Consider the following 25125-nt stretch of genomic DNA (forward strand, 5'->3'; position numbering starts at 1 on the left):
CCACACGGCAGGTCTAGAGAGACGGACTAGCACTCGCCCCTGTTGTACGGACGACGTAGCTAGCGATCCACACTGACGAAGCCTCGCTCATTTGCAGAGCAGATAGTTACAATAGCCTTCAGCTAAGTCAATGGCTACGACCTAGCAAGGTGCCATTAGCCTTACATAGCTTGTATCTAAAGTGTCTCACTTGTACAGGGTGTTTCAAAAATGACCGGTATATTTGAAACGGCAATACAAACTACACGAGCAGCAATAGAAATACACCGTTTGTTGCAATATGCTTGGGACAACAGTACATTTTCAGGCAGACAAACTTTCGAAATTACAGTAGTTACAATTTTCAACAACAGATGGCGCTGCGGTCTGGGAACCTCTATAGTACGATATTTTCCACATATCCACCATGCGTAGCAAAAATATGGCGTAGTCTCTGAATGAAATTACCCGAAACCTTTGACAACGTGTCTGGCGGAATGGCTGCACATGCAGATGAGGTGTACTGCTTCAGCTGTTCAATTGTTTCTGGATTCTGGCGGTACACCTGGTCTTTCAAGTGTCCCCACAGAAAGAAGTCACAGGGGTTCATTTCTGGCGAATAGGGAGGCCAATCCACGCAGCCTCCTGTATGTTTCGGATAGCCCAAAGCAATCACACGATCATCGAAATATTCATTCAGGAAATTAAAGACGTCGGCCGTGCGATGTGGCCAGGCACCATCTTGCATAAACCACGAGGTGTTCGCAGTGTCGTCTAAGGCAGTTTGTACCGCCACAAATTCACGAAGAATGTCCAGATAGCGCGATGCAGTAATCGTTTCGGATCTGAAAAATGGGCCAATGATTCTTTTGGAAGAAATGGCGGCCCAGACCAGTACTTTTTGAGGATGCAGGGACGATGGGACTGCAACATGGGGCTTTCCGGTTCCCCATATGCGCCAGTTCTGTTTATTGACGAAGCCGTCCAGGTAAAAATAAGCTTCGTCAGTAAACCAAATGCTGCCCACATGCATATCGCCGTCATCAATCCTGTGCACTATATCGTTAGCGAATGTCTCTCGTGCAGCAATGGTAGCGGCGCTGAGGGGTTGCCGCGTTTGAATTTTGTATGGATAGAGGTGCAAACTCTGGCGCATGAGACGATACATGGACGTTGGCGTCATTTGGACCGCAGCTGCAACACGGCGAACGGAAACCCGAGGCCGCTGTTGGATCACCTGCTGCACTAGCTGTGCGTCACCCTACCTTTCCAGCACGTTCATCCGTCACGTTCCCAGTCCGTTGAAATTTTTCAAACAGATCTTTTATTGTATCGCTTTTCAGTCCTTTGGTTACATTAAACCTCCGTTGAAAACTTCGTCTTGTTGCAACAGCACTGTGTTCTAGGCGGTGGAATTCCAACACCAGAAAAATCCTCTGTTCTAAGGAATAAACCATGTTGTCTACAGCACACTTTCACGTTGTGAACAGCACACGCTTACAGCAGAAAGACGACGTACAGAATGGCACACCCACAGACTGCGTTGTCTTCTATATCTTTCACATCACTTGCAGCACCATCTGTTGTTGAAAATTGTAACTACTGTAATTTCGAAAGTTTGTCTGCCTGAAAATGTACTGTTGTCCCAAGCATATTGCAACAAACGGTGTATTTCTATCGCTGCTCATTTGGTTTTTATTGCCGTTTCAAATATACCGGTCATTTTTGAAACACCCTGTATCATCAAGAACGATGTACACAAAGGATGGATTAAAGTTAAGTATTCCAGCAGGTACGTACTTTTCTTTATAGCATTCATTAAGTATCCTGTTTCAGACCTCACGCCCATCTGCGTGAGCTTATAGCGTGTATTTCGGTCTCCTCAAACCACACTGTGTCGGCACTTCTGTCGACACATCAATACTTTGAATCTTAAGGTAACCGTAGGATATTTTGGATGTGAAGCTACTGAAACAGGTAGTTGTATAGAGCAAAGAGACATATTATGGACACGATCTAGTTGGACAACTTTGCTGTCATGGTGATGAATTTGCTTACAGTATTTCCAAGATGTTTCAGAGTCTCTGAAATATCTGCTGGATGGTAAGGATTCAAAATAAAATCCAATGTTTGTAACTTGTGTACCCTGAACAGTGCATTTCAATTCTCTCTTTCAAGCTAGAATAAACATGAGAAGAAACAGTCATACTGAAATTTAAGTTACAAGGCCAAGTTCATCACTAAAATACTGCCTAATGATGAACCCTAATTTTCTCATATTTGTTTTGCTCCAATAGCTTTATTATTTACCTCCAAAACATACTTAATCAAGCAAAACTGAACAGATGTGGATGACAGAGTCTACTGGATTACATGACAGAGATGCAAAAAACTTTACTTCCAGTTTGTCACCACTACATCATCAAATAGCATGACTTGCCATACATTGAAAAGCTAAGCAGATCAGATGTGATGTTGTTACGCACCCTACCCCACACCTGCAATGCAAAAGTGAAACTCACTCTGCCATAACAACAACACTAATGCATTTACTCATCAATTAAACTTCCTAACAGATTAGAATTGTGTGTGGCTGAACCTCAACCATTGTTTTTCATGGGTCTCATGACCAGTATTACTCTATTACTTTCATTACAGCTACAGTCCACTGCAGAGTGAAATATTGCTTGTTGAAACTACCTTTAGACTATAGCTAAGCTGTCATTACCATATCAGCTCTCTAAGAGAAAGGTCCACCAAAGAAGGAGTGTGTCACTGACAGATGAAAACTTAAAGTTTAACTATGAGGTATGCTTGTACAGATCTTTGGTAAGAACAATATCCACAAAAGGAAAACAAAAGAGAAGGATAATACGACTACCTTGCCTATGATGATAAGGATATTAGAAGCTGAGTAGAATCTGGGGTAGCATAATAATGGTACAGGGATTTGGTTTTTCACATAAACAATCCAGGAAACCTTTAACCAGATGGTTTCTCAGGGATCTGGACCTATTCCTCTCAAATATGAGTCCAGCATTTCAACTACTCCATCATTTTGGTTGCTTGCCAGAGATGCTGGTCCAGGCTCATGTCCCATTATAGTACACCGTTTTGCAACATTAGTGAGTTTCACTGCACTATTTATTCTGTGGCAAAGTGAAACATTCAATCTGGAGTCTATTCTTTTTTGTCCTTGCTGATGCTATCTCAAAACAATGTTTGTAAACAACCATTTATTGCTGGACCATTCCATTTTATGTCTCACATTCAACATAGCAAGTAGATCTTTACAACAAGCTTGCAATAGTAAAATTCATGTAAATTAGGTTTTTAACTCTCACCTATCTCTTTAAAATTATTGACCAGGTATTTTACAGTTATTAATACACTGCTTGGATAAAATCTTTAATAATTTATGTTGTTATTTTAAGTCCCTTTTAAGGACACTGGATATGACACCATGTAACATTATGCATGGAGAGGGTTCGCTGTCTCCTGCAGCAGCACTTGCGTATAAAATTCTTTGTGCTCAAGTTGCATCATGTGTGAATTAAAGCCCAAGCTTTCAAGGATATTCACATCCTGCATCATCAGGAAAACTAACTGCTGGGACTACTGTGCATCTCATATAGCAGTGGTCTGCCTTACTATGGATCAAGTGACATCACCTGGAGCAGTACTTGCATGCACCGATATGGGAAATGGACTCTGAAGTGAGTGCAGACTCCCTGCCCCTGTATCCCCTTGGACCTGAATTACAGGTTGGAAGGAATTAAAATTCTTTGTGAATGCTACATTTCTACATCTACATTTATACTCCACAAGCCACCCAACGGTGTGTGGCAGAGGGCACTTTACGTGCCACTGTCATTACCTCCCTTTCCTGTTCCAGTCGCGTATGGTTCGCGGGAAGAATGACTGTCTGAAAGCCTCCGTGCGCGCTCGAATCTCTCTAATTTTACATTCGTGATCTCCTCGGGAGGTATAAGTAGGGGGAAGTAATATATTCGATACCTCATCCGGAAACGCACCCTCTCGAAACCTGGCGAGCAAGCTACACCGCGATGCAGAGCGCCTCTCTTGCAGAGTCTGCCACTTGAGTTTGTTAAACATCTCCATAACGCTATCACGGTTACCAAATAACCCTGTGACGAAACGCGCCGCTCTTCTTTGGATCTTCTCTATCTCCTCTGTCAACCCGATCTGGTACGGATCCCACACTGATGAGCAATGCTCAAGTATAGGTCGAACGAATGTTTTGTAAGCCACCTCCTTTGTTGATGGACTACATTTTCTAAGGACTCTCCCAATGAATCTCAACCTGGTACCCGCCTTACCAACAATTAATTTTATATGATCATTCCACTTCAAGTCGTTCCGCACGCATACTGCCAGTTATTTTACAGAAGTAACTGCTACGAGAGTTTGTTCCGCTATCATATAATCATACAATAAAGGATCCTTCTTTCTATGTATTCGCAATACATTACATTTATCTATGTTAAGGGTCAGTTGCCACTCCCTGCACCAAGTGCCTATCCGCTGCAGGTCTTCCTGCACTTCGCTACAATTTTCTAATGCTGCAACTTCTCTGTATACTACAGCATCATCCGCGAAAAGCCGCATGGAACTTCCGACACTATCTACTAGGTCATTTATATATATTGTGAAAAGCAATGGTCCCATAACACTCCCCTGTAGCACGTCAGAGGTTACTGTAACGTCTGTAGACGTCTCTCCATTGATAACAACATGCTGTGTTCTGTTTGCTAAAAACTCTTCAATCCAGCCACACAGCTGGTCTGATATTCCGTAGGCTCTTACTTTGTTTATCAGGCGACAGTGCGGAACTGTATCGAACGCCTTCTGGAAGTCAAGAAAAATAGCATCTACCTGGGAGCCTGTATCTAATATTTTCTGGGTCTCATGAACAAATAAATCGAGTTGGGTCTCACACGATCGCTGTTTCCGGAATCCATGTTGATTCCTACATAGTAGATTCTGGGTTTCCAAAAATGACATGATATTCAAGCAAAAAACATGTTCTAAAATTCTACAACAGATTGACATCAGAGATATAGGTCTATAGTTTTGCGCATCTGCTCGACGACCCTTCTTGAAGACTGGGACTACCTGTGCTCTTTTCCAATCATTTGGAACCTTCTGTTCCTCTAGAGACTTGCGGTACACGGCTGTTAGAAGGGGGCAAGTTCTTTCGCGTACTCTGTGTAGAATCGAATTGGTATCCCGTCAGGTCCAGTGGACTTTCCTCTGTTGAGTGATTCCAGTTGCTTTTCTATTCCTTTGACACTTATTTCGATGTCAGCCATTTTTTCGTTTGTGCGAGGATTTAGAGAAGGACCTGCAGTGCGGTCTTCCTCTGTGAAACAGCTTTGGAAAAAGGTGTTTAGTATTTCAGCTTTACGCGTGTCATCCTCTGTTTCAATGCCATCAGCAGCCCGGAGTTTTTTTTTTTTTTTTTTTTTTTTTTTTTTTTTTTTTTTGGGTAGGGTTTAAGGGCGCTCAACTGCTGAGGTCATTAGCGCCCAGTCACTGGTGTTAGAGCACAAGGAATCTGCTAAAACTCAAGGGGATGGGGGGACATCAGAAGGACCTGACAAAGATGCAGATTAAATAAATAAAAAGGTTAAATGTCTTTGGTCAAGCCAGTTAAAGTTATAAAACGCAGAATACGAGCAGCTGCTCGAGCGTCATCAGCTAAAACATCCAGTAAGGTAGATGGCAGGGACAGGACAACACGAAATTGACTAAAACGGGGACACGACAATAAAACATGGCGCACCGTTAATGCCTGACCACAAGGGCACTGCGGGGCTGGGTCACCGGAGAGCAGGTAGCGGTGGCTAAACCGGCAATGCCCAATCCACAACCTGGTCAGAAGGACCTCCTCGCGCCGAGATGGTCGGGAGGAAGTTGTCCAAGCAGTTGGGAGCGGTTTTATTGCCCGGAGCTTGTTTCCTTGGAGGGATGACCAAGCATCCCACCACAAGGACACAAGCCTCTTACATACATCCCCACAAACGTCAGATGACGGGACACAATGGGAGGCTGGCCGAGGCTGGAGGACTGCAGCCTTGGCTGCAGCATCCGCAGCCTCATTCCCAGGCACTCCTACATGTCCGGGAACCCACAGAAAGCTGACAGAACCGCCATTATCAGCGAAAGAATGGAGGTACTGCTGTATCCGTTGAATCAAGGGATGGACCGGATAGGCAGCCCCAAGGCTCTGAAGAGCACTGAGTGAGTCAGTGCAGAGTACATACGATGAATGGCGGTGGCGGCGGGCATACTGAACAGCCTGATAGAGAGCAAAAAGCTCGGCCGTAAAGCTGGAACATTGGTCAAGGAGCCGGTATTTAAAGTCGGCGGCCCCGACGACAAAGGCACAGCCGACACCATCGTCAGTTTTGGAGCCATCGGTGTAAATAAAGGTGTGACCGGCAAGTCGAGCACGAAGTTCGACAAACCGTGAGCAACACACTGCAGCCGGAGTACCCTCCTTCGGGAGTGAGCTGAGGTCGAGATAAATACGAACCGGAGCCTGGAGCCAAGGTGGTGTCGGGCTCTCACCCTCTCTGATGGTGGTAGGGAGGGCAAAATCCAATTGTCGAAGCAGGCAATGGAAGCTGACTCCGGGGGGCAGCAGGGCAGACACATACAACCCGTACTGACGGTCGAGAGAATCGGCGAAGAAGGACTTGTAAGAGGGGTGGTCGGGCATAGACAACAGCCGGCAGGCATACCGACACAGCAGTACGTCGCGCCGGTAGGTCAATGGTAACTCGGCAGCTTCAGCATAAAGACTCTCGACAGGACTAGTGTAGAAGGCTCCGGTCGCAAGACGTATCCCCCGATGGTGGATGGAGTTGAGCCGGCGTAAGAGGGATGGCCGAGCGGACGAGTAGACGAAGCTCCCATAATCCAGCTTCGATCGGACTATGGACCGATACAAGCGAAGCAGGACAGTGCGATCCGCTCCCCAAGATGAACCGCTAAGAACTCTGAGGACATTAAGGGAACGTGTACAACGGGCCGCCAAATAAGAGACATGTGGAGACCAACACAGTTTCCGGTCCAACGTGAGCCCTAGAAACTTAGTTGTGTCCACGAATGGGAGAACAACGGGACCGAGATGTAAGGATGGCGGAAGGAACGCTTTATATCACCAAAAGTTGATACAAACCGTCTTCTCTTCAGAGAACCGGAAGCCATTTGCCACGCTCCATGAGTAGAGGCTGTCTAGACAACGCTGAAGGCAGCGCTCCAGGAGGCATGTTCTCTGGGCACTGCAGTAGATCGCGAAGTCATCGACAAAGAGAGAGCCTGAGACATTAGGTGGAATGCAATCCATAATTGGATTGATCGCGATGGCAAAAAGGGCTACGCTCAAGACGGAGCCCTGAGGCACTCCGTTCTCCTGGAGGAAGACGTCGGACAATACGGAACCCACACGTACCCTAAACTTTCGATCCGTTAAAAAGGAATCAATAAAAAGGGGCAGACGACTGCGTAGGCCCCACTTGTGCATAGTGCGGAAGATACCTCCTCTCCAACAGGTATCATAAGCCTTCTCCAAGTCGAAGAACACGGCTACCGTTTGGCGCCTTCGCAAAAAGTTGTTCATGATGAATGTCGACAAGGTCACAAGGTGGTCAACAGCGGAGCGGCGGCGACGAAAGCCACATTGGACATTAGTAAGTAGTCGTCGAGATTCAAGAATCCAAACTAACCGAGCATTAACCATGCGCTCCATCACCTTACAGACACAGCTTGTAAGAGAAATGGGGCGGTAACTAGAAGGAAGGTGTCTATCCTTCCCGGGTTTGGGTATAGGAACAACAACGGCGTCACGCCAACGCATGGGGACTTGACCTTCGGTCCAGACGCGATTGTAGGTACGAAGAAGGAAGCTTTTGCCCGCCAGAGAAAGGTGTGCCAGCATCTGAACGTGAATGGCATCTGGCCCCGGAGCAGAGGACCGGGACAGTGCAAGCGCACGTTCGAGTTCCCGCATAGTAAAGGGGGCATTGTAAGTTTCCAGATTCAGCGAGTGGAAGGAAGGTCGCTGAGCCTCGTCTGCCTCTTTCCTGGGAAGGAAGGCAAGATGGTAATGGGCGGAGCTTGAAACCTCCGCGAAAAAGCGGCCAAAGGCGTTGGAGACAGCCACAGGATCAACAAGGACCTCATTACCTGACGTCAGGCCAGGTACAGAGGAGTGGGCCTTAATGCCCGACAGCCGGCGCAGGCTACCCCAAACGACGGAAGAGGGAGTAAAACCGGTAAAGGAGCTCGTGAAAGAGGCCCAACAAGCTTTTTTGCTGTCTTTGATGACTCTAAGGCATTGCGCTCGGAGTCGTTTGTATTCAATACAATTCGCCAACGTAGGATGGCGGCGAAAGGTGCGTAAAGCACGTCGTCGAGCACGGATAGCGTCCCTACAAGCCTCGTTCCACCAGGGGACGGAAACGCGACGTGAAGAAGAAGTAGTACGAGGTATGGAACGTTCAGCAGCATTGATAATAACAGCCGTGAGGTATTCGACCTGACTGTCACAACTGGGAAAATCGTGGTCCGGAAAGGTCGCCAGGGAGGAGTAAAGTCCCCAGTCAGCTTTCAGTATGTTCCAGCTCGAAGGACGTGGGGATGGGGTGTGGTGCAGGAGACGAACGACACAGGGGAAGTGGTCGCTCGAATAGGTGTCAGAAAGGACATACCACTCGAACCGACGGGCAAGAGTGGTAGAACAGATCGAGAGGTCCAAGTGGGAGTAGGTATGAGTAGAGTCCGAGAGGAAAGTCGGGGCGCCGGTATTGAGGCAGACAAGATTGAGATGGTTGAAGACATCCGCCAAGAGTGAGCCTCTTTGACAGGATGCAGGAGAGCCCCAAAGGGGATGATGGGCATTGAAGTCGCCAAACAATAAGAACGGCGGGGGAAGCTGATCGATCAGGTGCATCATGTCAGCCCGACTAACAGCAGATGACGGAGGAGTGTAGATGGTACAAACTGAAAAAGTAAAAGCAGAAAGAGTAATGCGGATAGCTATTGCTTGGAGTGGGGTGGTCAATGGGATGGGATGGTAATAGACATCGTCTCGAACGAGCAACATGACCCCACCATGAGCTGGGATACCGTCCACAGGGGTGAGGTCATACCGCTCCGAGGTATAGTGGGAAAAGGCAATACGGTCAGTCGGGCGCAACTTGGTTTCCTGGAGACCAAGGACGAGCGGACAGTGCAGGCGGAGGAGCAGTTGTAATTCCTCCCGATTAGATCGAATACCTCTTATGTTCCAATGAAACAACGCCATTGCTAGTCAAAAAGTTGGGGGAACGAGACGGGGAAGAGCTGGTCACCTCGATGGCCGCGGAGGGCCAGGTTGCGAGGGAACAACGCTACAACCGACGGGAGGCGGATCCGGTTCCATCGACTCGTCGCCAGCTGCGGCCGCTGTCCCTGATTGTGTAGGAGGGGCTGCATCATTTGCCGACGAAAGGCCGGCGGAGCGCCTGGCAGCAGAGCATCCCGGCGAAACTGAGGACGGCTGGGAGCAGCGACTCACGGATGAAGCGTCAGACGAAACGCACCGGGGTGGAGAGGGGGATAGAGACTTCTTCTTGGAGGCCTTCTTGGAAGGCCGAGGAGGCACAGGGATGGTGGGCTGGACCCGAAGAAGGTCCCCACGCGCGGGGTCCGTTTTGGAACGCCGGACCTCGGAAGCTGGGGTCCGGAACGTTTCCCCGATGGACGCCTGAGAAGAGGATCGCTTCTCAGGTGGCGTGGGGGGAGGAGGAGGAGGAGGAAGGGTGGCCCCTGGGGCAGAGAGGGTGGGGGCCACGGGGGAGGAGGATTTGGAAGGGAGGGATTTGGGAGGCGGAGGCAGAGCCCCCTGATGGGCAGAGGAGGCGGAGCGGGGACAGGATAGGGGTGAGGATACCGCGGAAGGAGTGGACACAACTGAGGCAAACGAAATGGTCAGTGACACGGGATGAAGGCGGTCATACTTCTTCCTGGCCTCAGAATAAGAGAGCCGATCCAAAGTTTTGATTTCTTGTATCTTCTTCTCCTTCTGATAGGGGGGGCAGTCTGAGGATCTAGGCGAGTGGATGCCAGGACAATTAATGCACCGAGGTGGTGGGGTGCAAGTATGTTCCTCACGAAGAGGACGTCCACAATCGCCACAAAGGGGCTCAGCCTCACACCGGGACGACATGTGCCCAAAGCGCAAACACCTAAAACAGCGCATAGGAGGCGGGACGTAAGGTCGCATGTCGCACCGGTAGCACATCACCTTTACCTTCTCCGGGAGAACGTCCCCCTCGAAGGCGAGGATAAAGGCCCCGGTGTCGATCGACGGTCTTTGGGGCCGCGCTGGACTCGCCGGACGAAATGCACGCCGCGGCGCTCCAGGTTGGCCCTGAGCTCCTCATCAGATTGTAGCAGGAGGTCACGATGAAAAATAACCCCCTGCGTCCTATTTAGTGCCAGATGTGGGACAATGGATACTGGGATGTCCCCTGGGCGGTCGCACGCCTGGAGTGTCGCCGACTGTGTGGCAGAGGTGGTCTTGATAAGAACGGACCCTGATCGCATCTTGCTGAGAGTCTCGATTTCCCCGAAGACGTCCTCAATGTGCTGAACAAAGAACATGGGCTTGGAGGTGGCGAACGTCCCCCCATCGGTTCGAGAACAGACCAAATAGCGGGGGAAGTACTTCGCCCCAAGCCGGCGGGCCTGTCCCTCCTCCCATGGAGTGGCCAAGGGGGAAAGGGCAGGAGAACCAGAACTAGAAACGGTACCTTTTCTTTTGAAAGACTCGGCCGCAGAGCGACCTGATACGTGTTGACGTTTCATCTGCGAAACGTCCGCCCCGATACCACCCATTCCGACCAGGGGCTCTCCCCACGGGCGCCACCCAGCCGCAGCAAGGGCCACCTGGCAGGATGACCATTGCCGGGAGTCCTGATGCCCCAAGGAGACGGGCATCTACTCCTTGGCCAACGTGGGGAGGGTGCAGCTCAGGTATCGGCAGTACGATCCCTGTGTTGTCAGGGGGCTACAACCTAGAGGGTACATGACGACCCCACCACAACGGGCTGGCTACCGTGCTGGATTTCTGGTGCCATGGAAAGTCCATCATGATCGCTGGTGCAGATGGAGATGCACTATGGGCGTAACTTGGACAACCCATCAGGCGTTTAGGCCCAATTTGAGGAATAGTGGGTATGGTTACAACGCCGGTGCAATGCTGAGTGCCAAGGTCTTAGTGCACTTAGGACCAGTGGTACACCATGTAAGGCGTCCTTCCCCAAAAGGCTCGTACTTCTGTAGAATTTTGAAAAATCGAGGTCAAACCCCAAGGGGGACCATCACATAGAAGGCCGAAACGGTTGAAACTCCTTTTAGTCGCCTCTTACGACAGGCAGGAATACCTCGGACCTATTCTTACCCCGGACCCGCAGGGGGGGCAGCCCGGAGTGTCTGGATATGCTGTTTCGAGCCACTTACTGATTTAACGTAAGACCAGAACTTCCTAGGATTTTCTAATTAAAGCATCTGGAACACGTTTGCAGAATGAAGTTATATAAACCGCATCAAATTAAATCAGCATTCATTAGTAAATGGAGGCCGAAACCTAGTAATGCAGTGCAAAAAGAAAGAGAAGAGTCGACAGGCATGCCTTACACATTGTGAAGTAAGAAAAAAGTTCTGCATTCTGGCCCTAGACAAGCTAACTGGGCCTGACTGAGCACCACATCATCTATCAATGGCATCAGTAAATGTGGCATAAAGCGAGACACAGTAAGCACATCACTCTCCCTGTCCGTGTCAGGTTTCTTGACCCAGGAACCTCTACTAATTGGTTGAGTAGTCCTCAGTTGGCCCCAAAAGGCCGAGTGCACCCCGTACCAGTCCTCCCAACAAGGAAAAATCCCTGGCACTATTGGGAATCAAACCCAGACCCTCCACATGAGTCAGTTATGAAGGACGACATTTTGTGGAACAACCTTAAGAAAACTATAATACATGTTGAGCAGATACCATACAGACCAGAGTTCTGCACACAGCGGAAAATTAAAGAAACATTTTGTTCAATAAAAGACAGCCTCATTTTTGGTGTTCCTGGTATTTACAATGTTGCTTTGTGAATGTAGTGAAAATTATGAAGGGCAAATAATCACACCCTGTCAAAATGGTGATGCACACGTATGTCACATGAAGTTGAGAAACTTGGGAAAGTCAGTTTTAGTAGAATAGTCTTATGAAAGGACATAGAATCTCCTTGAAGTAACCACTTACTAGGACTGTAATATAACAAGTGTCAGATATTTGTTATGTCCACCATTGAATTCAGCAAGACTGGTTATAATCTTAGCTACAATCTAATCAAAATGATTAATGGAAAATCTCATATTTAGATGTGAAACAAATACTAATAAAGAGATAGAGGGGCTGGCCAGTACTTACCTCAGCTCAGTACAGCCGATAGATACACAAAACAGAAAATTCCTTAATTTCCTCAATAACCTCAACTCCTTTTCAAATCTAAATTTCACCTGGTCCTTCTCCAAAACTCAAGCCACCTTCCTGGATGTTGACCTTCATCTTGTTGAAGCTCACATCCACACCTCTGTCCACATCAAACCCACAAACAAACAACAGTACATTCACTTTGACAGCTGCCATCCATTCCACATCAAACGCTCCCTTCCCTACAGCCTAGGTATTCGTGGCAAACTAGCTGCTCCAGTGACAAATCCCTCAACAATTACACCAATAACCTGACCAGTGCTTTCCTCTCCCGCAACTATCCTGCAGACCTTGTCCACAAACAGATCTCCCGAGCAATACATTCCTCCCTGTCCAACAACAATGTTCCTACCCCCACACCACACAGAAGTATCCCCCTTGTCACCCAATATTATCCTGGCCTCGAATACATCAAAAAATTACTCTGCCAGGGATATGACTTTCTCAAGTCAAGCCCTGAAATGAGATCATCCCTTGACAATATTCTCCCCACACCACGCAGAGTTGCCTTTCGTCGCCCCCCCCCCCCCCCCCCCAACCTCCGTAACATCCTTGTCAAACCCTACAATATTCCCAGACCACCTTCTCTACCCTGCGGTTCCTACCCCTGTAACCGACCCCGCTGCAAAACCTGCCCCATGCATCCCCCCCACAACCACCTACTCCAGCCCCACTACTGGTAAAACGTACACAATTCAAGGCAGGGTCACATGTGAAACAACACATGTCATTTATCAGCTGACATGCCTTCACTGCATAGCCTTTTACATTGGTATGACGACAACTAAACTGGCTGAGCGCATGAACGGGCACAGATGAACTGTCCGCCTAGGAGATGTCCAATACCCAGTAGCAGAGCATGCCATCCAGCATAATTCTAGTGACCTAGGAACGTGCTACAACGTACGTGCCATTTGCTTTCTCCCACCCAACACCAGTCCCTCGGAACTGCGGAGATGGGAACTTGCACTCCAACACATCCTTTCATCCCGCCATCCCCCTAGACTGAACCTATGTTAACCAACCTCACTCCCATTTACACTTCAGTCTTCTCCTTTTTCCCTCTCCTCTTTAGCCATTCACGCATCTTTTCTTCCTACATAGTTGTGTTTATCTTTATACTATATACCTCTTTACTTCTGTATGCATCCTCTTTGGTTTGAAGCTGGCACAGTACTTACAGTAGAATATCTTTATCTTCCCTCTGACAACCATGCCTCCATCCTTACTACCCTCCCTGTTTACCTTTCCCTGTTGCTTCATAACCTGGGTTGTGAATAACTGAAACCACTTTCCCTTCTTTCCTTTTTTCCCCTCTCTCCTCCCTGATGAAGGAACAAAGTTCTGAAAGCTAGGAATGTAAATTTTCTATTCTGTTTTGTGTATCTATTGGCTGTACTGAGCTGAGGTAAGTACTGGCCAGCCCCTCTATCTCTTTATTAGTATCTATAATCAGGCACTAGAAACTGAGCGTTCACAAGGAATTCAAATTAAAAACCAATTTCAAACTATGTGGTGGTGATGTAGGCGTTCTGTTCTCTTCTGGCCCTGTAATATTGCCCACAGGAAACCAGGTGACATCACTGCTCGAATAATAAGCCAGATCAACACATTTCGTTCTCAGCTATGTCATCTCCTCGTGGACAAAATGAATAATATCTTCAAAAGCTTGAGTTCTAACTCAGATGTGATATAGCTTGAACAGTAAGCAAATTGTATACACAATTCTCTCAAAATAAATCTTAAGTTTTTTGTAGTACATGTAAACCAATAACATGAATGTTCTTTCTTAAATACACTTTGCTTCCAACACCACTGTATCTTCCAGCTCAGTTTTAAGTATAAACTGTATTTTCTATTCTTACTGCAGGTTACACCAGCCAGCATCTAGTACGTACAGTCAAACTGACAAAGTTTGAACACACTGAATACTGCAGCAACTATGAGAGATGTTTACAGATACTAGTCACACATAAGTGGGGATGTGGAGGAGGAAGATGTGTCTTCTTGACAGGTCAAAGCAAAAACAACCACCAATATTTTCCTTGCAATTTAGGGGGCTCTTCTGGAACACACTACATTTTTTTATTCTTCTTCTGCGAGTTCAAACAAACTATAAAAGGCAAAGAAATTATCTATCGGCACTTTAAAAAAACACTCTCATACCTAAAAACATCTCCATTTACTTGTACAGGAGCAGCATTGCTGTAACAGTGCCTTGACAGAGAAGGCATCCGAGAGAGAGAACCAGTCCCATCAGCTTCACCTCCAGACACTAATCCTGCTGTAACTGGATACTGATGCGACCTTGGAAAGTCATACATGTCGTCTGTTACAACAATGACATCAGTATGAGGTGGTGACACAGGTGACGGAGGCTCCTGGGAACCCTTGTCACTGTTAACTACTGTCGATCCTGTGCTCTGACTGGAAATATTGTCCAAATTCATGTAACTCGGCCCAGCACTGTTGTCTACTGATGTAAGGTGAGATGGCTTAGGTGGTCGAGGTGGTGCAGGAGGTGGTATATCACTATCAACTACCTGGAAAAGAAGAGCACAATTTTTAGACATTGTATTTTTCAGTGCATAAAACCTATTAATTACGTATTGCCACATTGGCTAGTGACACACAAATTACATTGTTACCAATCAAACCTTTGTACTTTCAATAATATAAAGCTTTTTCAATTTATTTTTGGAATCCTTGGAAAACTGAATTACTATATGATTTTTTCCCCACATCAGCTACTGTTATTAACATCTTTGACATGTCCCCCTCAAGTTTCGTTCTTCAGGTTGGTATTATTTGGATTCATATTATTATAGTTTATCTTTATGGTGCAAGATGTGTATTCAGTTTTCTAATACAAAGTTTATCATGTATAAGGTTGTGGCACTTCGTACAACATGTTTGTGCATTTACCAACATCATCAAAGTTGATTATCTGGTATACAGTGGGTCTTAGTGGTCAAGATCAACTTTTTTGTGAGATGATGTAAGCCTTGATTTCACAGACCGTTCCTTGCTAAAATGTTATGGCTAGCAATTTTAAAATTAAAGGAAAAGTAGCATTTCCTTACACTGGCTACTTCAGTTTTCCATTCTGACTGCCTCTGTTAATTTAGGGCATTTTAACATTCAGATGTGTCCCAACTGTCTTACCACCTGTCTGCTCTAATGAAATACATACTGAATGAATTACATTTTTTTTAGCAAAGTGTGTTCCATCTCTGGGCAACTTTGACAGCAAAACCAGTTCTAACAGCATCTATCTAGTTGTGTGGGAGATTTATGGAGTTATTTGATTTAGGTATAAAAATGAACATCCAGTACACTTTACTGTGTTATTATGTGTGTTCTGAAGTTTATATTATTGGCATCTATCACTTATTCTTAAACATACGTAGACGACAATTGTAGTAGCACATATTAGAGCTGTATATATGCTGTGTGAGAAAAAACTGCTATTAATCATTCTAGACACTACTGGGAGCTGAACCATACAATAACTCTTGGTATTCGGTGTGGGGTGGCAGTGGGGTGAGCCGACTGCTGTAGCTTGTTGTGGGGTTGTGAACCACTGAGGGCTACGGTGGGGATGGAGCATCTCCGTCATTTCTAGGTCTCCAGTTCAATACAATACAATATAGCAATGGTAACCACGACCCGCTGACATTTAAGCAGTTACTCACTTCGGCAAATATTTTACTGTAAGCCATATGCCTCATAATGTTTTTGTCACTGTTTTTGTTCTACTTACTTTCTTGTCCTACTAATTTATTGTGTTACTTCACTCCAGGAACTAAAATGTTTGTCTAGATTATTATTTAAAAAAAAAAAAAAAAAAAGAAGAAGAAGAAGAAGAAGAAGAAGAAGAAAGAAAGAAAGAAAGAAAGAAAGAAAAAAGAGAGACCCTTACAGTTAGACGACCAAAGCGGCGAACAACACTCCATGAACCAACATCCCCCTCTGTTGAACTGTCTGATGGGCGAGTTGTTCTGGGCAGACTCATTGTATCGGCTTCTGCACTACTGGGAAAAGTTTCCCAGTTCACAGATGGGAGGCTGCGTGTAGTTCCGTGACCTTTAAATGACGAACAGAAAACACTTATCAGTGAAACACGCCTTATATTACAGTGAATTCAAAAATTAAATGGGTAGAAATTAAAACAAAATCTTTATTGAATGAATGTGCCAAACACATCAATGAGAGAGAGAGAGAGCTCTGGAGAATGACTTTTTTAAAAGTTGAGCAACTTTTAACCTTTTCCAAGTGCCTGTCAACTACCCTAGATTTATTTACATACTAGGTTAAAATATACATGACTGTATTGTATAATATAAAACACTGATGAGGGTGAATCATGAACAGTGGAAAAATTAGGAAAAAAAATGAGAAAGAATACGTGTTACAGAAGGATGCAGGAAAGTAAGTTAAAATAAAAAAAATTAGAAGGTTCTTTACAGAACTGTGAATAAAGGATACGTGGAAAACACTAACTGGAAGAAGTGACCGGGTGACATGCTTTAGAACTTCAGGGTACAAATTCTTCATCCATATATATATATATATATATATACACAAAAAAGTGTGCTGTTTCTGGTGAGTCTCTGAAGATGTCCTGCACAGGAATCGAAAAATTCATGGACCAAGGACATACACCTTAGAAGACTCCTGAGTAACTAAGAGATATGGTTATGAAAGCCTTCATTATATGGTCAGTGTACATGTCTTTTTTTTACCTAGTCTTCAATCTGAGGATTGGTTTGATGCAGCTGTCCCACATCATTAAGTCAGTCTAATAATAGGGTGGTCTATCTTGCAACAGGTCTCTTCATCTCTACACTGCAACTGCACCTTACATCCATTCAAATTTTGGTATTCAAGCCTTGGTTTTACCCCTACCTCTGATCCCCCTCACACACACACACACACACACACACACACGCACACCACTCCAGTACCAGATTACTATTCACTGATGTAATTTAGTCAAGTTGGACAGGATTTTTTTTCTCCTCCTCAATATGATTCGCTACTTTTCATTAGTTATCTGGTGTACCCATCTAATCATTTTCTGTAATACCACGTTTTAAAATCTTAAATTCTCTTCTCATCCAAACTGATTTATTGACCACATTTCCTTCTACATAAGGCTACACTCCACACAGTTACCCTTCAAAACATTTCCTAACACTTAAATTTCTAGCAGATGTTAGCATATCTGTCTGCCGTGCAGAGGACTCAGGCTCAGTTTCTGATATTGGCATGGATTCTTTCTTGATAGGAGGACTGGAAAAGGGTACACTTAGTCTCATGACGCAACTGAGGAGCTAACTGAGCTAGTAGTAGCGGCTCCAGGAAACAAAAAGTGACAATGGCTGGGAGAGTGGTGTGCTTACCCCATGTCCCTCCATACCACATCCAATGACACAGTTGGTGGATGTGGCCCTGAAGACTGAATTAACTGTGCAATCCAGCACCAACTACACAGTGCTATTATAAATGACTTGTTGAGTTTTGATGCTCTATATTTTCTGAAGTATTCATCATCATCATCATCATCAGTTATCTGCTATATTAGCAGGTCCTTTGCCTCTCCATTTTCTGCGATCCATTGCTTCCTTCTTAAGGCTGCTGTATGTTGTACCGTCCATCATGTAATCCAATATCTGGAATCTCTTCCTTCCTCGCTTCCTTTTCCCTTCTACATAACCTTCTAAAACTGTTTTTATCAGTCCGTCATTCTTTCTTAATATATGCCCAATCCAATTTCTTTTTCTTCTCTTTATTACATCTAGTAACTGTCTTTTCTCTCCCACTCTTCTCAGTACCTCTTCATTTTTTACTCTGTCCATCCAACTTATTCTTTCCATCCTCCGCCATGTCAAGATCTCAAAAGCCTCCAGCCTTTCTCTGTCTTTTTTCCTCTTAGTCCATGTTTCAGCGCCATATACAAGAACACTCCATACAAGACATTTTATGAGTCTCTTTCTGAGTTCTTTGTCCAGACCGCTGCAGAAGATTCTCCTTTTCTTATAAAACGCCTCTTTTGCCATTGCTATCCTTGTTTTAATTTCTGTGGTGCACTTCCAGTCGGTGTCTATCCTGCTTCCAAGATACTTAAAATTTTGCACCTGTTCTAGTGTTTCTCCATTCAGCACAATTTTTGTTTCCTTATTTCCTCCTATTGCCCATACTTTTGTTTTATTTGTGTTAATTTTCATTCCATATTTTTTTCCGTTAGTTGCAATGGTGTCCACCAAAGCCTGTAATTCTTTTTCCCCTGTGGCTAGAAGAACCTTGTCATCAGCAAATCTCAAGCACCCTACTCTTCTTCCACCAATTTCTACTCCTTTGTCATCTAATGAGCATTGGTCAATCATATTTTCCAAGTACAGGTTGAAAAGAGTACGTGATAAACAGCATCCTTGTCTTACTCCTTTCCCTAGTCTGATCCAGTTTGTACTTTCTCCTCTCACTTTAACTGGAACTTTTTGACTAAGGTATAATGAGTTTATAAGTCTTCTGGTTTTCCAGTCCACTCTCTTTTCTCTCATAATAGACGCCAGCTTGTCCCAAACCACATTGTCAAATGCCTTTTCTAAATCGATGAAGCACATATATAGGTCTCTTCCTTTTTCAATAAACCTTTCTCCCAAAATTCGTAGAAGCCCTACTGCATCTCTGGTGCCCGTATTCTGTCTTAAGCCAAACTGCTCCTCGCCGAGATTCTCCTCTATTACTTTTTCAAGTCTTTTATTAATTATTCTTAACATCACTTTGGCTGCATGTGAAATGAGGCTGATTGTCCTGTGCTCGCTGCATTTCTTGGTTCCTTGTTTTTTCGGTAATGGAATCATTACTGTTGTCAAAAAGTCCTCAGGCCATTCACCACTGTCATATATTTTATTACATAACCTCAATATTTCTCTTATTCCATTGTGGTTCAAGCATTTTAGTATTTCTCCCGGTATTGTATCTGTAACTACTGCTTTGCCATTTTTCATTGCAGCAATGGCAGACTTTACTTCTTCCATTATGATGGTCGGTCCTTTCTCTTCATCACTTACACTGTTGTGTGATTCAAGTTCCAAAGTTTCTGGTTTGCTATCTGTGTCATATAGCTCTTTATATATTCTTCCCATCTCTGGAGGACATCGTCACGATCTTTGTACACTACCTCTCCGTCTTTACTCAAAATTTCCATAGTAGCACTTCCTGCTGTGTTTTGTTCCCATGTCATAGTCTTTACTCTGTTGTATAGTAAGTCGTATCTTCCCTTCCTGTCCAGTTCTTCAATTTCATCACATTCCTCTTTTAGCCATTTTTTCCTAGCCTGCTCTGTTTCTCTTTGCAGTTCGTTATTTAACCTTTCTTGCATCTTCAGTGTTCTTGTTTTTCAATTTTCTTCTCTCCTCCATCTTGGAAATCATTTCTTGTGTGACCCATGGTTTTTTTGACCTTTTCCCTTTCACATATCCTATATTTTGCTGTCCTGCTTTAATGATTTCTTCTTTCAGCATATTCCAGTACTCGTTGGCATTATCAGGTGCTTCTTTGTCTCGTAATGTGTTTAGAAAGTCCCGAGACAGCATTTCTGTAATTTGTTCTTTGTTGGATCTTATCTTCTCTAGATCCCACTTCTTCACCATTGTCGCCTTTTTCAGTTTTTTCATTCTTATTTCTATTTCTGCCATAAGTAAGTTGTGGTCACTATTAATATCTGCACCTGGTAATGTGTGCACCTTCTCGATTCCATTCCTGTATCTTTCTTCTACCAGTATAAAATCGATTTGGTTTCTGTATTTATCCCCTGGTGATTTCCAAGTGTAGAGCCTTCTGTTATGGTTCTTGAACCATGTGTTTGCTGCTATCAGCTGCCTTTCCCTGCAGAAGTCAATTAACCATTCACCTCTGTCATTTCTCTTTCCAAGACCATGACTGCCTACTATGTTTCCCTCTTTCCCTTCTCCCACAATGGCGTTCCAGTCTCCCATTACTATTTTGCAGCATTTTTTATTTTCGTCCATTATTCTCTACAATTTGGTTATCATGTTCTGAAGTTGGCATATACACCTGGACAATCAGTAAATCTTTTTGTGTTCCTTTCAGCCTCACACCAATAACCCGGTCATTTGCATAGTCTACATATTCCACACATTTAGCCAATTCCTTTGTCATAATCATTCCTACCCCATTAATTCCTTTTACTTCTCCTCCTGAGTAGTAGAATACATATTCATCTGACTGCAACTCTCCATGTCCATTCCATCTTACCTCAGCAACTCCTACGAGGTCCACATGATTCTTTTCCATCTCTCTTTTAAGGTTTTCTAGTTTTCCTGCTTGTAGCAGAGTTCTGACATTCCAGGTACCAATTCTGGTTTTGATTTTTTGCCTCCTTTCAACCTAATAGCGTCAGGGTCGGAAAAGAACAAGAGCTGGCCGAGGGTGGCCAGATAGGAAAGATAAAAGTGAGGAGCCTGGCATAAGTAAGCGGAAGCAATGTCAGGACTCAGCTCAGGGCCCCGTGGTCGCCAGCCACGTATCACTAGGTGTGACTCCCTGAGGAGTTTCTGAAGTATTGCACATACAAATATGATTGATGCATGAATAGAATGTTAAACTCCCAAAGTTTGAGTTTTGTACTGTACAAATGTTTTACGAGTGCCCATCTGGTCACACGACACACGTCCAAGCAGTATTCAGGTTCATTCCATACCTTATGGTTGGTTGGTTGGTTGTTTGAGGTTAAAGGGACCAAACAGCAAGGTCATCAGTCCCTTGTTTCAAATAGACTCCATTCTGCTAACGGGACATCTCAGTATAGTCAGAAAAATAAAACGGATAAAGGGGAAACGTAAAAGGGCAGTCATGTTGTCATTAGTAAAAACAAATGAGGGAAGTTGGCAAGAGAACGAACCCAACACTATGCTGAAACAGCATAGGCAAGACCACCTGTGACTTAAAAGGTACAACTGCTATAATGCAGAAAGTACGTATGGGAATAGAAAAACTAACCAAGCCTTAAAAAGAAGGGGTAAAAACAGAGTAAAAGGGAAAGAAAAGAGGATTCCGGTCAGGGAGGTGAATCGGGAATCTCTGAACACTGCCTACAGTGGGAGACACCCAAACACTCACCGCCCTGCCCCAACACCAGAGGGAGATTAAAAACTTTAAAACTGAGAATAAAAACCACTCTCCCGGAGGAAACCTAGAACCAGAGAGACCATCCGGGAATCGTCAGCCAACATCAAAGGTAAAGTGTGGGGGAGTCTGTACTTAGCACGCAGAGCCAAAAGAAGGGGGCATTCAACCAAAATGTGGGCCACTGACTGGAAGGCTCCACAACCACATAGCGGGGGTGGCTCATCACGCAAAAGGAAACCATGGGTCAGCCTGGTATGGCCAATGCGGAGACGACACAGTGTGGTCGAGTCCTTGCGGGAGAGGCTAAAGGAAGAACGCCATGGGCCTGTATTCACCTTAATGGCACGAAGTTTATTAGACAGTGGAGTAGCCTCCCAAGAATTGGCCCATGACTGTGCAAAGTGGGATTTGATGTGAAGCCGTAAATCCGCTGCAGGAGGGGTTACGGAAAATGGGGGGTAAGTAACTGCTCCCCCAGCCAAACGATCAGCGAGCTCATTACCCGGGATACCCACATGGCCCGGGACCCATAAGAAGTCAATGGAACAAGCAGCACGGTGAAGATCAGCGAGATGGTCATGGATGGCAGAGACCAAGGGATGGCGCGAAAAACACCGGTCAATAGCAAGAAGGCCACTCATCGAGTCCGTACATAACAAAACGCGGTTGTGTTGGGATTGTTTAATAAAGGTAAGGGCCCGGGAAATTGCCATCAATTCCGCAGTAAACACCCCACATGTAGGTGGCAGCAGATGATTTTCCGTTCCAACAGAGGACGTGAAGGCATACCCAACATGATCAGCAGATTTAGAGCCATCAGTGTAAAAAATAACAGCATCCCGAAACTCCCATAAAATTTGGCGGAAAAAGGTACGGAACACCACCGGGGGGATGGAATCTTTCGGTCCGCGGCGGAGATCCATCCGAAGTCGAGGCCGAGGAACTAACCAAGGAGGGGTGGAGGGGAGGGAGCGAGGAAGACAGGACAAAGAAGGAAGCCGAAAATCACGGGTAAGAGACGCAAGGCGCAGCCCAACCGGTAAACCCGCCTGAGGGCGGGAGTCAGGCGGGCGACGTCCATGGTCTGGGAATAGGATAGAATAGGAAGGATGAGCGGGAGAAGAACGGATAGTAAGGGCATAAGACACCAGAAGCTGGGACCGCCGAACAGAAAGGGGGGGGATCCCAGCTTCAACCAGGAGACTATCAACAGGGCTAGTAGGGAAGGCACCGGTGGCCAAACGGATACCACGATGGTGGACTGGATCCAGCACGTGCAGCGTGGAAGGAGCAGCTGAACCATAAACTTGACAACCATAGTCCAAACGTGACAGAACTAGAGCACGATAAAGACGGAGGAGGAGGGAACGGTCCGCACCCCAGGAGGAGTGGGCAAGGAAGCGAAGGACATTGAGTTTACGGAAACATCCTACCTTCAGGAGTCTGATATGGGGCAGCCAAGTGAGCTTGTTGTCGAAAAGAAGACCTAGGAAACGAAACTGTGGAACCACAGGCAATCTTTGTGCAGCGAGATAGAGCTCTGGATCAGGGTGGACCGTAGTACGGCGACAGAAGTGGACCACCCGCGATTTTAAAGGAGAGAATTGAAACCCATGGGAGAGGGTCCATGCAGAGGCACGCCGTATAGCCACCTGGAGCTGCCGTTCTGCAGATGGCATCGAGGAGGAACTAACCCAAATGCAGAAATCATCCACATACAGGGCAGGGGCGACCAAGGGACCGACAGAGGCCACAAGTCCATCGATAGCAATGAGGAAAAGAAGGACACTCAAGACAGAACCCTGTGGGATGCCCGTCTCCTGGGGCCGTGGAGAACTAAAAGCAGTACCAACTCGAACTCTGAATGACCGATGGATCAGGAACTGGCGGATAAAAATCGGGAGTGGGCCCCGAAGACCCCACTGATGAAGGGTTAGTAAGATGTGATGGCGCCAGGCCGTGTCATAGGCCTTGCGAAGGTCAAAAAACACTGCAACCAAATGGCGGCGCTGGGAAAAAGCCTGCCGAACTGCGGATTCCAAGCGAAGCAAATGATCGATTGGAGATCGTCCCTCTCGAAAGCCACACTGGTAAGGGGACAATAGATCCCGAGATTCGAGGACCCAAGTGAGCCGACGGGCTACCAGCCGTTCAAGTAACTTACAACCAACATTGGTCAAACTAATTGGCCGATAGCTGTCAACAGATAGGGGGTTCTGACCAGGCTTAAGGACAGGAACCACAATGCTATCCCTCCACTGAGAAGGGAAGTCACCCTGGAGCCAGATACGGTTAAACACCCGAAGAAGATGGTGCCGTTGTGGAGCACTGAGATGTTGAAGCAGCTGGTTACGAATGGAATCTGGGCCAGGAGCCGTATCATGAGAAGCAGATAGAGCAGAAAGAAATTCCCATTCAGTGAAAGGTTCGTTGTAAGATTCTGACTCACAAGTAGTGAAACATAAGGTGACAGCTTCAGCCTGCTGTTTTTGATGAAGGAAAGCAGTTGGATAGGAGGCCGACGCTGATGCCACTGCAAAATGGGTCGCAAGATGTTCTGCAAGAACTAATGGGTCCGTACAAATGCCATCTGGGAGGTGAAGGCCTGGGAGGGTGGACTGCCGATGGCAACCTTGGAGAGAGCGAAGTGTAGCCCATACCCGTGACAGAGGGACAGTGGAACCAAGGGAAGAAACGAATCGTTCCCAACATATCCGCTTGCTCTGTTTGATTAAATAACGGGCTTTAGCGCGAAGGCGCTTAAAGGTAGAAAGGCTGGCTACAGATGGGTGCCTCTTAAAGTGTTGCAAAGCTCGACGGCGATCACGGATGGCAATGGCAATGGCCGTACTCCACCACGGGACTTGCCGACGACGAAATTGTCCAGATGAGCGCGGGACAGCAAGGTTAGCAGCGCGAACAATCGCGTCAGACATGTCACGTAGGACGTCATCAATACAACCCGACAAAGAGGGAGAAAACTCGACCTGTGCAGTATATAGAGGCCAATCGGCGCGGTGGAAAGACCAACGAGGTAACCTCTCCATCGGGGAGCGGGAAGGGAGCGTGATAATCAACGGGAAATGGTCACTATCACAAAGGTCGTCGTGTGGCGACCAGTGTAATGAAGGGAGGAGAGAGGGAGAAGAAAGAGAAAGATCAATGGCAGAAAAGGTACCATGACCAGCACTGAAATGAGTAGGGGAGCCATCATTAAGAAGGCACAGGTCGTGGTCTGCAATAAATTGGTCGATAAGAAGACCTCGTCTAGATGGAAAGGCACTGCCCCACAAAGGATGATGAGCATTAAAATCCCCAAGGAGGAGGAAGGGAGGAGGAAGATGCTGAAGAAGGGTGGTTAAGGCAGCAGGTGTAAGAGTCCTGTCAGGAGGGAGATAAAGATTGCATACTGTGACTGCAGAGTCTAAGTGGACC

The 25125-nt window shown here is 46.0% G+C and overlaps 1 protein-coding gene across 4 annotated transcripts in view; it reads right to left on the reverse strand.

The window, feature by feature from the left end:
- Window positions 1-25125, reverse strand: part of LOC124804745 (protein daughter of sevenless) — a 258427-nt gene that overhangs the window by 17598 nt on the left and 215704 nt on the right. For all 4 annotated transcript variants that reach the window (XM_047265044.1, XM_047265042.1, XM_047265046.1 and 1 more), the window contains 2 exons: window positions 16457-16620; window positions 14701-15077 (listed from right to left, as the gene is read on the reverse strand). In XM_047265044.1, the coding sequence (XP_047121000.1) occupies window positions 14701-15077; window positions 16457-16620 (541 nt within the window). The remainder of the gene's footprint in view (window positions 1-14700; window positions 15078-16456; window positions 16621-25125) is intronic.

The sequence above is a fragment of the Schistocerca piceifrons genome, chromosome 7, assembly GCF_021461385.2.
Source record: "Schistocerca piceifrons isolate TAMUIC-IGC-003096 chromosome 7, iqSchPice1.1, whole genome shotgun sequence".
Taxonomy (NCBI): domain Eukaryota; kingdom Metazoa; phylum Arthropoda; class Insecta; order Orthoptera; family Acrididae; genus Schistocerca; species Schistocerca piceifrons.